We start from the raw sequence: 14493 nt of genomic DNA, 5'->3' as shown, positions 1-14493 counted from the left end.
AAGTACTTAATAAAACAAATTGAAACTTCGTTCATGACGCAAATTTTCCTGCTTCTTTTTATTAACTTTAATTGTTTCCAAGATTAACAAAACTAACAAGAAGCAATGTAACAAAGTTTTCTAAATACAATGAAACATTATAAAAAAGCGACAACTTATTATAAATTCATACATGAAATAAAATTAAATTATCTCGCGATCTTACAATTGAGAAATAATCATATCTGGAGCATTAACTCCATAACAAAAAATAAACGAAAACGCATCTCAACGTACTAAATTCGCGAATTAATATTAGATACAGAATTTTCTTCCCACACATTATTCATCGCTGGTTTATTTTACATATGCAATTGTTGACACGTAGCTCATCTTTTTTACAAACTAAACACTAGTCGTTTATTGAGAGAAAAACTTTTTTACTGAAACGACGTACATATATTTACAAATTATTTACAGCCGACGTTAATACGCGAATTCTATCACAGAGAAACGATGAATCAAAATTAAAAAAAAAGGAAGAAACATTAGAAGAGACAAAAGACAAAAAAGTCATACAATATCATAGATAAGATTATCAGACTTTGATTTATTGCTGATCAATCGACGTGACTATTAACGAAGCATAAATTAAACGAAATATTCCACTGACAATGAGTTAATATTAATTAACAACTACAGGACACGCACATCGACGAATTAAAATATAATGAAATCTTACCTAATCATACTCTAATAAAAAAAGTTATTGCATTGTACAATATCTCTCGACTTTATCTTTATTTCTAAAAACTCCTTTGATTATGTTAGTACGAGCTTTCGATAATTTCAAATCGACCTTTTTCTATCGATTAAATGGCACACTTTACTATCAATTTAATCGTTCAAGATTCCTTATTCAAACTGTTTTTCGGAACATCGAAATGACGTAGATGCAGAATTTCGCGCGGGGTTTTCAGGGTGCCTTCGCTAATTTGCAGTGTGAATTATTCAGTCCACAACAGGGAATGGCTTTTTAATAGATTTGTGACTCGTTTTACGTCCTGCGTAAAAGTTGGGCCATTCTTCTCGAAAATTTCGAGAAACGAAAATTTGATTAAGATTCGAATGTTTATGACATAACGATTTGATTTATTTAGATATTTATAAACTCTTGTTCTTTTAAAATTAACAGGAAATATTGATCACAGAGAGTTAAATATTAATGTTTTATAATATCGAAATGTACGAATTGAAATGATATTATGTTATTGGTGAATTTATTCTGGATAAAGCGTAATTTGTTTGCCTTTTATTAAATATTTAGTTTTATTAAACGTTTATAGGATTTCGCTGCTTTGATTTACCAATAGATGGTCATATGTTTATTATTATTACTAATCTTTTAAATCCTATTCATGTTTTACCCTAAACGTCTTGAAACATAAATCGTTAGATTCGCCGAATGGAAATTTTATTATTTTTGAATGTGTGAATATTTTGATAGTTTAATATAATTGTAAAATTGTGCTGTTGCTATTTTTTAGATGACTAGGAGCTAAACAAATATTATTAACCGTACAAGAAAAATAAATAAATACTCCTGACAGAAAAATAAAGACTATAATCACATCATCTAATTAATTATCTACATAACACTTAATATTCAAATAAAATTTGTGACGATAAAAAATATATATTTTTTGTACATAAATATTCGTTATTTAAACTAATATTAAAACGAATTGCATTCATGGTCTGATTATACAGATGCTATTGCAGAAATTTGATTGTTAAGTCCAATATACACATGATTAAACAAGTCAATATTTTTTTCGAATAAGATTAAATAAATAATCGAAGGGAAAGTTTAACGAGCTATAATTATTTCTGTATTGCATTTTAATTTTAAAAGCAGCCACTATACTTTCTTCGAAGGAAGACATATTTCAACTATAAAATGAAGAAAAAATAAAAATATCACAAAATCTATAAAAATCTTCGCAACATGTTATAAATTCTCTACATAAAATTACATAACAACAATGAACGATAAAACATACAATAAAATACAGAAAAGAATTAAAAAACAATTTTCCCGATGTTATCGGTTACCAACATTATCTCGATCATCTACTACCAACGATTTTAAAATACGGCGCTTTTCCAAAGCGTAAACAACAAAATAAATAGCTTTTCGATGATGAATAGCACTAATCAAACAATAACGATAACAATAACGACGATCACTTTGGAATTATATATCACATTATAATTTTCTTTTAGGAAAAAGAAAATACGCAATACCGTTGAAACGTCGGGATCATGTCATGCAACGTGTCATGTAATAACATCATCGGTGAGCAATAATACTAATTGCATTAAAAATAAGAAAGACTGCACTGTTCATTTCTTTTGTCTTTTCTTCGAATATAGGTCAGAAACGACACTAAAGTCGACTATTACTTAACATCGAACCTTGAATCTCATTATCGACCGCCTAACATCAGGCACAGCGAGCTCTCACTATTAAAAACGATTCTATTCACTTTGCCTTCGAATAAATGATTATAAAACCGCGTAGTCGACTTCATTGGTTATCTAAATATATTACATATTAACTCTCGAGCTGCCAATCAAATCCATTACATTAATAAACATTTACTTGCTTCGAAGCTTCGATAATTCCTTTATAGTTTATCTTTCTTGTAACTTCTTCAATCTTATTGATAAACGATTTCAAGTGGAACTCGAGTTATCCACGAATCGAACAGCACACTTGGCCACCCAATACGACACAGATTTTGTTAAGAATTGAAAAAAAAAATTAGGCGAAGGTGTCTTGAGGAGCTTAACGAATCGACAAGACATCTTTTTGAAGAAAATCTTCGTTCTTTCTATCTTGCATGTCTTTCAAAACATGGTTTCTTGTAAGTTTCTCCAAGATCGTTCCCTGATCCATCGATCGATCGATTCCAGCGTGAAACGCGTGCCTTTCTTTTCGCGAGAATGTCGCTTAAAAGTACAATAGTATCGATAGTATTGGCAATGCGATGTGACCTACGCGTTTCATGCGCGTCTATATGCCCTCAGTGTGCATCTCTGTGATCGTTTCGCGATGGTATATGATCTTCGTGTCTCTGTGTTCTCTGGCCACGCGTGCTACCGGTTTCTTCAGCCGTCTTGTATAGTAATGTCTCCTTTCTGGCGTGAATAAATATTTGAATTTAGTTTCTTCCTCTATCATTACTTTTTTAGGAAGTTTTGAGGTTTCGATGTTTCAAACGGTATCTGTGTTATTGTGACTCTTCCGAAGGAACTGGCTACTATTTTCTGCATGGCTTCGACATAGTCTCATATATAACAAATTTTGAGGTAAATTAGAAAATAATGGAACCTAAGATGTGGCTAAAATATTAATATGTTCACGTTTCAATAAATAGTTTCGTAGGAAACTCTAAGGTTTAAAAATGATAATATATACTGCCAGCCACAAATATCAGTTATAATAATATTAATTACTATATATAGGACACCTATGTCATTATATCTATTGAAAAGCTCTATCAAATATTATTCTACTTTATATTAGAGGACACACATAATATGAATAAAATAAGAGATCTATAACAAAATATTTAGAAAATAAAAGCAATGAGAAGTATAGAATTTGTACTAAATATCAGTTGATGTCTTAATACTTATGGCCGGCGGTGTATACGCACCATTGCTAATTGCTGATTGACCGTGTTTGATTCACGTTTTTGATCATCCATTCCCATAATCCTTGCCAGATTTATTACATACAAATGTCTCTTTTGTGAATATATCTTTGAATGTTTCTTCAACTGACTGAATAAACATGCGTGCACCGGGCTTAAAGCAAACCTTTGAAAAGTCTTTTATCCATTACCAAGCAATCCAAAATGCACATAATTTAATATACGAGCACTGTGTTGAAACCGTAAGCACGCGAGGTAGCCAAATATGTTTAAAAACGCGAGTTACTTGATGAGATTCGTCTTCCGTGAATTGTTGGCAAGATGGAGAAGAATCTCTCGATGCAGGCTACACGTTACGTATATAGTCGACGATTATACGCGTCGTTTTATTTGCTGCATGTGTAGGCGACAATGCGGATGTATAATTAGGTGAGTGTGTACGTATCTATGCGTGTCTTTTTGTTTTCTTCTTTTTATTTTCCATTACGGATGCAGTTCACAGTATAAACTCGCTCTCCTCTCAGAGGCTGCTACCGTACTCGCTCGATCTTCGTCGGTCGATGTGCTTTATGTACGTCTCCGAGTATATGCTCTTAGTGCGGTCGTCGTACCTGCAAGCAAAAAAAGACAGTGGCACCAATACGTTTTGTTCGCTTCGACGATGTTCATGCGGTTCCAGGTTTGGGATAGTTTGTTTGCAAGTATTATTGTTTAGGATTTTGGGTTGACGGAATCAAGAGGATTTTTAGTTGTTCTTTTTGTTTCTTTGTGACATAGACTAAATTTATATGAAGACCACAGGGGAAAATGTTACATTTTTCGCTTTTTATATAGGAGTTATTAACCAATCTCAGTTTTCCTCTTACATAATTGAACTAACTTAGTAGATAAATTTTACGTAAAATTATCAAATTGTAGCTAATACTTCATACAACAGAAATCTATGAACTATTAATATTATTAGCCTGTAAATTACTGCATAAATTCTTTCTTATTTGTTGACAGTTTTCCATAATATTGTATACGAAACTTCGTAGATTTATCGTTTAATTTTATATCTTCAGGCCTAAATGACTGTTCTCTTTTTTAATTATATCATACAATAGTACTTCATTTGTTGGAATTTTAGTTAATGCTTGATTAACTGAATTTTTACTAGCTGAAATTAGTTATTTGAATATGAGCCCCTATTATGTGACGGCAAAATATTAGGTAGTCGGCAAAATTGGTGAGCTCCTATTGTATAAATTCCAATTATATAAGTTGTTTGTTTCCCGACAAGTTCAAATAGATGAAATACTACTGTAATAAAGCACTTCATTCAACCACCAAATAACATAAAAATTAGGAAATTTCCACAAGGAAAATTATATAATACATTTTACCTGTCGTCTTCATATATTATTAACTATATCTAGAAGTTCCATTTTATATTAACTATTCTTTAATCTCATAAGAGAATATTGTACAAATATTTTGAAGAAAAATGATATTCTTTTCTAAAATACATTTTTGAGAGCTGGAACTTTTATGCGCATATAGAAACATTTGCAAAGAAAAGAAAACATGTTATTCTAAAAGGAGGAAAATATTGTAAGTTATTACAACATACATACACATACATGCATATATCACATTGCTTTCGCTCTGTAATTTTTGCATCTTCAAAATTATCAATATCAATGCATTATCCGAATTCAATTATTATTATGATCTATCATTATTGTCAACTAGGTATATAAATTGATAATGCTAATTGCATTATGTATTTATACTTTCATTACAATATTAAGAAACTATTCCTATAATGTACATAAGATATAAATATTAAATATATGTAATATACAAATATAATATATGTATAAATATAGATGTTATAGTAATGTTTGTTATTTAAATTTGGCTGTATGATTTCATTTACAAATTTGAATAGCATACCAATTATGCACATGTTATACAAAAAGATAAAACAAACGTATATGAATCCTGTTAAATATGATATGCACACTGGTGTACTTGGATCACGTTACTTGGATCACGTTACTTGGACCTTAATTGAATTATCTTCGTCACTTCTTGTAATTGACTTGCAAACACAAAAAGTAGAAAACTGAAATTTTGATTGATTATATCTGATATGCATGTACTTCCACTATATTTTGATATTTTTCTTTGATATTATGATTTAGTGATAAAATTATCAATATCATTCAAATTGTATCAGAATCAATTAACGTAATTATGTAAATAGTGGAAATGTTCTGTGAAACGTCTCTTTAAATGCAAAGAACTTTTTAATCTAATCAATAAACTAATCAATATCTCAATTAAGTTAAATTTCTTCTTTCATAAATTAATCGCATCACAGCATTAATGCTTTAAATTAGTGTAAATTATAAAAATTATCATTTGTTGTCTTTTTATATATACGAATATGTTTCATTATATTAACTTGATTCTATCTAACTTAATTTGTCCTGATTATACGTATATCTATGTAGTAACATTGAGTGATAGAATGATAGGTTTGGTAATATTCCAATCGTCCTATTTGTTCTTTATTTACATTACCGATCGTTATGTCTTTAATTACTAACTCTAAATTAAATTTAATCAAATATAGTTAGAGATTGTATTAACTTCTAATCGATTCATTTATATAACATCTAGTACTTTTATAATTATTACTTTCTTTATATCATAATGTTAAAAGAAGATACAATTTAGTTAGAAGGAAGATTTTACAATTCTAACAATGTTGAACTCAAACGCGATCTACTTCCGCCAATGCAAATTGCTGATATGTGTTCGCATTACGCGCAGCTCCCGAATAATTTATTTTATACTGCAATTGTTTTACAGTCGAATTTTAAGTGGCCGTTAGAACATAATGAAGTATTAGCCGTAAATATTTTATCATTAATATCGTTTCATTAATTTTACACCGAAGCACCTATTTTAATTCAGTTATCTTAACAGTATTTAATACTATTCAATAATGTCAATTTGTAAATAATAATCTATCTTTTTGATTATGATTCCATTAACACCTATTTAAATTAGAATTGGCTATTCATTGCTGTAGTATCGCGACTGATGCAAAATGCTAAATCATTATATAACGTGAATGAAAAAAATCTACTGTTTCAGTTTCAAACATATTTTTAAGAAGATATTTTCAAGGTTGCCAGTATTGAAAATGGTTTGACGAAAGAAATTACACGTGTTAAACAAATTTAGCATTAGCACTGCGTAGAAACTTGTAAATATTACTTTTATGGAAATAAAAATCGAACGAATATATTAAATTTTATTTATATAAAACTAGATCTAATTTAGTTAGAAATTTAAACTTTCAAATACATTAAGTACACGAAGTATATCAATCTGCATAACGTTTAATAAAACCAGTTCATTCAAGAAAGCAGAATTGGTATTAAATGAAATTGATGATAAGAAACCGGACAAGAAAAACCATTTCTATACAAGTATTCTTTTCTTTCATCACTTGTTTTAAACTGTAGGTCGAAATTGTTTTAAACAACCTAATTACTAAACCGCGGATATTTATGTAAATTCGTATTTTCATGAATACAGTTAAAAGAAATGTTAACTATAGAAAAATTTGTTTCATCCATCAAATATTATAACAAATTATGTAAATGTTATACAGTTCTCTATCTTTAAATCCTCCGTAAATGTATAAACATCCGCTATGAATTATAGTCTATTAATTATTAATAGTATGTTTGGAACAAATATAATTTAAAATAAGAATAGATAAAAAGGCTTCATCGAGAATAAGGACAGAACAGAAAAATAAAATTCGAAGAATACACAGAAATGCAACGCTGAAATCGTACGTTCATTTCAAGGTTATTAAAATATCAAGCAAAAATTTCGTAATCGAGCCTTTAGTGCTCGAAAAAGCTCGAGGCTGTCCTCGTTTCTCTTTTCCTTTTCTTGTTTCGAGAAAATTCACTTTAGGAGAGGGTTAGAGAGATGCGCTAGATAGGAAAAAGTACGCGTTCCTTGAGTTACGCTCGCATTCGTGTGAAAAAGTCGAGCATCCGGTTCTCAACTCGTCCTACTTTCACCGCACGAAATTAAAAGTAATGTCCTTCTCTTTCTTCCCTGGCCGCATCTAATCACCCCATTTTATGGCGGCCCCTTGCGCCAGGAACTTGAACGGTGTTGAAGATTTCTGTAGTGATTTCCAAGCTCTAAATAATCCGGATGAATAGTTAAAAAAGGGCAAGACATCGACGAGACTGCTCTTCTTACAAACGGGGTAGCCCGTCTATATTAAAGAAACTTTCTGTTTGAAGACAGCAATTTTAGTCAATATTCCTTTCGTTTTACTATTTTAGATTATATATTATAATTTGGAAATATTTTTAGTTTATACAACTTGGTCTTATTTCATAATTATGTGAATACTAGAGATGTACCGAGTAGCATTTTGGCCGACTAACCGACTAATTGAATAATCAGCTTTCAAGAAACTGGCTTGTCGGCCGACTACTTGTCTTTACCGATTATTTTCAAATAACACTACAAAACTCGTCAAGTTTATGATTGTTTAGTGTTGCGCACCCAAAGAAAAAAGTTTCGAACATTCTTTACTATATTTATTTTATTATGGCTTATTTCTTCGTTTTAAAAAGTTCTTGTTACGATAAAATTAAGAAATAATGATCAAAGTACCTAATTAATTGGTACTTATTTAATTTATTTCAATAAATACTCATTATTATTTTTAATCTTGTATGTAATAATTATGCTACACATAAATATGTGCCTATAAGTAAGTACACTACGTATTAAAAAATATAAAAATTATGTTAATGCCAGTAAAGACAGAATATTGTATTTTTCTTTCTATGACTTATCAAGTTATCAATAAATATAGTAAATTATTACTACAAGAAATATACTAAAAATTTAAGACCGATTAATCGGCCTTTTTTGCCAGCTAGTCGTCGACCATAAAAGTAATCTGATAGTCTACTTAACCGATACTAGTATATCCCTAATAAATAGAGAAAATTGCATTTTTACGTGATTTAAAAAGTGTAGAGTCATTATAAAGTGGCTATAAAAAAGTACTTGCGCACGCCTTTGCTTTTTAATGAAGCATTTCTTTAGCAGATCCTACATTTCATTTTCACAGTATCAATTTCTTGTAGTTATATAAAAGTACTACTAAATAATACAGAATTTAATATAACTGGAGCTAATTAATTAATATAAAAATAATATGTAAATATATATGTATAATGGTTTACAAATACTTTTTGTAGTCTCTGTAGATACATATATACTTGTCGGAGATGAAAGGACATCGGAGCCTTCCCTTTGGAACTTCGGGAAAATCCCTTAACACCGTAATCTAGATTCTATCATAGGCGTAATTAAACAATTGTCGTCATTCGATACGATTGTATTCGTTCGAGATTTGTGATAATGAGCTTGGGCTCGCCACACGCAGACTCTATTCTTCGAGTAAGATGATTGCCAGATGTCGATGCGTCTCCACAGTGCATGATCAGCTAGCCCGGGGGCCGTTATAAAAACTAAGATCTAGTTACCTAAAGTCCTTCAAACAAACAGTCTTTGTCCCAACTACGGGAAGATAGAGGAGACCTATTTTTCAACGAACGACGTCTCCCAACTTGCCCTCGAGGGCGGCTAGCATCTTTTTCTAACCATCGATATGGAGATTGATCAATTAGCAGCAACGCCAATTTCCCTCACCTTCTGAACGAAGGCTATCCTCGACGAATCCAAGGATCTCGTGTCCTTAGATACACCCCATTATAGTTTTCCTCTGCAGCATCATCGCGACGGAAAGTCATTCTCTCGTGAGGTCGTATTAGCGAGTTACTTAGCGTCTGTACGCTCGGTGGATATTCCACGTTTTAACAAAGAGTCCGACTTAGATTTTGTGGGCACGTTCATCCATCATCCCGTTGACCGCGGATTCGTTATTGAACCTAGGATCATTGTCATTAGTTTCTCGAGTATCTAATTACCACAGTTACTTGTCGAATCCTATAATAATTGTATTTGCACTGGTCAATGTCTTTTCTATTGCATAACGACACTGTGTAATCCAAACGAAGATTCGTTTCACGCCCCTAACCCTAAATTCCAACCTTTATCCGACATACTTACACATATGTGTATTGCACAAAAGCATATAAACATATGATGCCACGTCGACGTTTGTAATTATCAAATTTTGGAGAATCAGTTTATTATTGGTCAATCTCTTTGTTTCCAGATTCTTCAATTTCTGAAATATAAAACTAACAGAAAGAGTTTCGAACTTAATACAAGTAGCAATGTTTATAAACAGTAAAGACATGTAGTGGTATATATACTAAAGAGTTAAAATACATTAGTACCAATATCTTTTCAGAAGATAATTTAAGTTTATGGTTTATTAACTCTATTGTGATATTTATGAGTGACAGTATATCAACATCAGTAATCCAACGCGTCAAAATGTTGAATTCCGAAGTTTTTATGTTTGTTTTTCTTTTTGGAATTAATAAAGAGTAGATGCTTTTGGAAAAACGAATGCTAACTTTTATTGAGATAAAAATATAATTATATATGAGTAAGTACATAATATATTATATATATATATATTATAATTATATACATGTGGGTGATTTTACAGAAATGGAGATTTTCTGTGACTCTCACATATTAAAGCTTTTAAAAACGTTAAATAGCATTATATTTGCATGACAAATACTGTAAATTCATAGGCGAGCTATGAAGAATTACCAAATTAATTTATTTATGTTAAAAAATTATCTTTTATGCGTGAAGTTCTCAGTTTCCTGCCATGTTTACATAAGTTCTATGCCTACAAAATTTAGTCTACAATCTATCTCCAGAGCATGAATTTCAAATGATTTATTAATCTTTCCTTTTTATATATATTTTACAATAGTCGTATTTATCATTCATATTTACCTTTTACTTTAATTGACTTCATTTTATTGGCAAAAAACATCTACAATCTTTTATGTCCCAGTTCCCTCTCCGTGAAATTATTTTTAAAAGAAACGATATCTGTGGTATTAAGAAAGAAATCACGTGAAATACGTCAAAACTAATCAAGCGAATTAGTGCTCCTCTTTCGCTTCACAAGTGGCCATTTTGAATTACTTAAGATTGTAAAATCGTTGACAATCACCTGTTACAATTAGCTTTTTAGTCCCCTGGTTCGTATTATATTCTATGATTACTATTTTTGCTAAATTTTATTTAACGTAACATAAATATAATATTGGCATTCAACTTCCTTTTTAATGAATGAAATAGTAAGAACTTTTAACATTTAACCTAAAAATTCTCAGTTCCCTGATTTCAGTCTCCCGTCAAAAAATATGATAGAGGACTACAAGTATTCTAAGAGCACTAGAAGATAAAAGTCTGTGTCGATTGTATCTATGTCACATAGATATTTAAAGAATGCCTTGCATTATTTAGGTAAAGTTATAATTTAGTCCTAAAGGTTAGAAAATAACATGTACTATTTATTTGTTTTAGTTTATAATAAAGAACGCAAGACTGATCACGTGTTTGTGTATGTAAGGAATAAATATTCGTTAGTTTTAAAAATTTAATGATTTTTGTTTTAAGTTTAACTGACATTTATCAAGACTGATAACTAAGTAATTTATGATTAACAAATATTAATTTTGTTTTACGTTTAACTACTTTTGTTTTCATTTTCAAGTTTAACTGGCCCAAACATATTCAATGGGGCAGCAGAATTATCACAGTAAGAGGCAAAAATCTCTTGAATAGCATAAACGCCAAACTAAATAACGCAACTAGGAATCTAACCAAAATCATTAAAAACTATAAAAATGACTGTTTCCAAAAATATCTCGCCAATCTGTCTCCCACAGCTGACACCAACTACTCACTATGGAAGGCTTCCAGGAAACTCACGCGTACCCCGCAAATAATCCCTCCTATCCGCAATCCGCAAGGTGGCTGGACGCGTAGCCCTATAGAAAAAGCCAACCTGTTTGCTAATCACCTATCTAACGTATTTAAACCTCACTCCTCCAAAACTGCCGCGGAAATAACTAAATATTGAATCTCCTATTGAACCCTTCACTTCTGTAGAAGTTACAGAATTAATCCGTCGCCTAAATCCCAGGAAAGCATCGGGGCATGACCAAATATGTAATAAAGCAATCAAGGAACTTCCCACAAAAGGGATCGCACTCATCACATCAATTTTCAATGCAATCCTTCGTCTTGAACATTATCCTAAGTCCTGGAAAATATCACTGATTACTCTCATCCCTAAGCCCAGTAAACCAATACACGAAACTAGTTCCTATCGCCCAATTAGTCTTCTATCTACTTTGTCAAAACTATTCGAGAAGATGCTAACGAATCGAATCCTTCCACTCTTAGAAGACTTGAAAACACTGCCAGATCATCAATTCGGTTTTCGGAAGCAACATTCGACAATAGAGCAAATCCATCGCATAACACATAATATCAGCCAAAACTTAGAAAAGAAAAAATATTGCTCAGCGGTATTCCTAGACATTCAACAGGCATTCGACAAAGTATGGCATGAAGGGCTTCTATACGAACTAAAGAAAATCCTGCCACACACCTACTACTCCATCCTTAAGTCCTACCTAACCAATAGACAATTCATGGTTAAATACTTAGACGCCACAACCACAACATTTTCAATAGAAGCAGGCATACCCCAAGGAAGTGTCCTTGGCCCCCTGCTGTTCTCTATCTACACTGCCGATTTACCAATATTAACAGAAATGACTACAGCGACATTTGCTGACGACACGGCGCTATTAGCATCTCGCGTAGGCCCGATAATCGCACCATCCACTCTCCAGCGATGTCTCGACTCTATGGAAAAGTGGTTTCACAAATGGGGCTTCAAAATTAACGAAAACAAATCCACACAAGTAACCTTTACGCTGAGGAAACAAACCTGCCCACAGGTGACCATTAACAATATAACAATTCCTAACAAGGATTCAGTCAGATACCTGGGCATGACTCTGGACAGGAGATTAACATGGAAACAACACATCACACACAAATCGAAGCAACTCAAGGCTAAACTTAAAAAATTCTACTGGCTCATTGGCCGACGTTCCAACCTAAACGCGCAGAACAAAATTACTCTTTACAAAACCATAATAAAAACCTGTCTGTACCTACAGAATCCAACTATCGGGTACAGCAAGTAATTCCAACATTGAGATACTTCAACGTTTACAATCGAAAACACTAAGATCCCTAATAGATGCACCTTGGTATGTTACCAACAAAGCAATACATCGCGACTTCAAGATACCCACAGTCAAAGAATAAATAGCAAAATATAACGACAGATATAGCAAAAGAGTCAACAAACATCGAAACCCCCTAATTACTGGACTACTTGATACGTCGGACCAGATCCGCAGGCTGAAGAGACACTACCCGATAGACCTAAACCTAGATTCAATTAGTTATCTAAATTAATTAATATTTACTTATTTATAATACATACTTATAGATTATACTTATCTATAATAAGTATTAACTTATTATAAATAATTAGCCATGTCACTGCGCCTCGCAGAAAAAATTACTGAAAATTCTCAATGCGAGAATTGATTGTAAATTTTAATAAATAAATAAAAAAAAAGCTAGCCTGAGGACCCGCTATAAATCTTAGGATTTAGTTAAGTAAGGTCCTTCAAACGGATAAACAGTCTTTATCCTAACAGTCCCTAAATCTACCACCTACTACGGGAAGATACGGGAAATCTGCTTTTCTTACGAACGGCGGCTCAAGGCGGTTCTCAAGGGCGGCTAGCATTCTTCTTCAACCACCAACATAGAAATTAACCAATTAACAGGAACGCCCATTTCTCTCACTTTCCGAACGAAGACTTTTCTTGACGAATCCGATGATCTCGTGTCCTTAGACACACCCCATCATAGTTTTCCTCTGCAGCATCATCGCGACGGAAAGTTATTCTCTCGTGAGGTCTCATTAACGAGTTACATAGCGTCTTTACGCTCGGTGGATATTCTGCGTTTTAATAAAGAGTTAGTCCAGTAATACTTGTACCGTAGATAAGCAAGTTGAGTACAACTTGGACTTTGGAAGAAAGCGCATTTTGTTGTCCCGTTGACTGCGGATTCGTTATTGAACCTAGGATCATTGTCATTAGCATCTCGAGTATCTAATTACCACGGTTACTTGTCAAATTCTGTAATAATCATATTTTGCACTAGTCAATATCTTCTCTAATGCATAACAACAATGTCTAATCAAAATGAAGATTCGTTTCACGCCCCTAACCCTAACATAATGTGAACCCGATCATATACATACTAGGCAATATTAATTAAATCATAAACAATCGTTATCCGTGGATAATTTCATTCCAAAACAAAGTGTTATAAGTTATGCTCATATATATATAATTCTATTGCGACTACGGATGAACTGATGAACGGATGAACAAATTGTTACTGTATCTTCAATAACTTTTACGACTCGACTACACTGATGAGGTCAAGTCTCACAGGATAATTATTAGGTCGATACATATAAAATGTTCTATTTCCAAAATTTGAAATTGACAGGTGAATGCTACGTAGATGTCCATATGGTAGCAATTTATTAATTCAAAATGTGTATCTTACTAACGATTGGCTAGATTTCAAGTCTTGAATGGAAGATTATTTGAAGTTAGATTGTGAAAGGAATGTGTAT

The 14493-nt window shown here is 32.0% G+C and overlaps 1 protein-coding gene across 6 annotated transcripts in view; it reads right to left on the bottom strand.

Annotated features, from left to right (window-relative positions):
* Positions 1–425: 425 nt before the first annotated feature.
* The window catches only part of LOC138187586 (octopamine receptor beta-2R), a 190735-nt gene continuing 176667 nt past the window's right edge, over positions 426–14493 (bottom strand). For 4 of the 6 annotated variants that reach the window (XM_069128528.1, XM_069128525.1, XM_069128529.1 and 1 more), the window contains one exon: positions 426–4312. Coding sequence is in view for 3 of the 6 variants with exons in the window: in XM_069128525.1 (XP_068984626.1) it covers positions 4222–4312 (91 nt within the window). In the remaining 3 variants the exon portion in view is untranslated. The remainder of the gene's footprint in view (positions 4313–14493) is intronic. The other 2 variants (XR_011175212.1, XR_011175213.1) reach the window with 2 other exon arrangements.

Source organism: Bombus flavifrons, chromosome 15 (genome assembly GCF_040668555.2).
Source record: "Bombus flavifrons isolate JBK064 chromosome 15, iyBomFlav1_principal, whole genome shotgun sequence".
NCBI classification, from domain to species: domain Eukaryota; kingdom Metazoa; phylum Arthropoda; class Insecta; order Hymenoptera; family Apidae; genus Bombus; species Bombus flavifrons.
The sequence above is the reverse complement of the archived record's forward strand: the minus strand, read 5'-3'. Positions and strand labels throughout refer to the sequence as shown.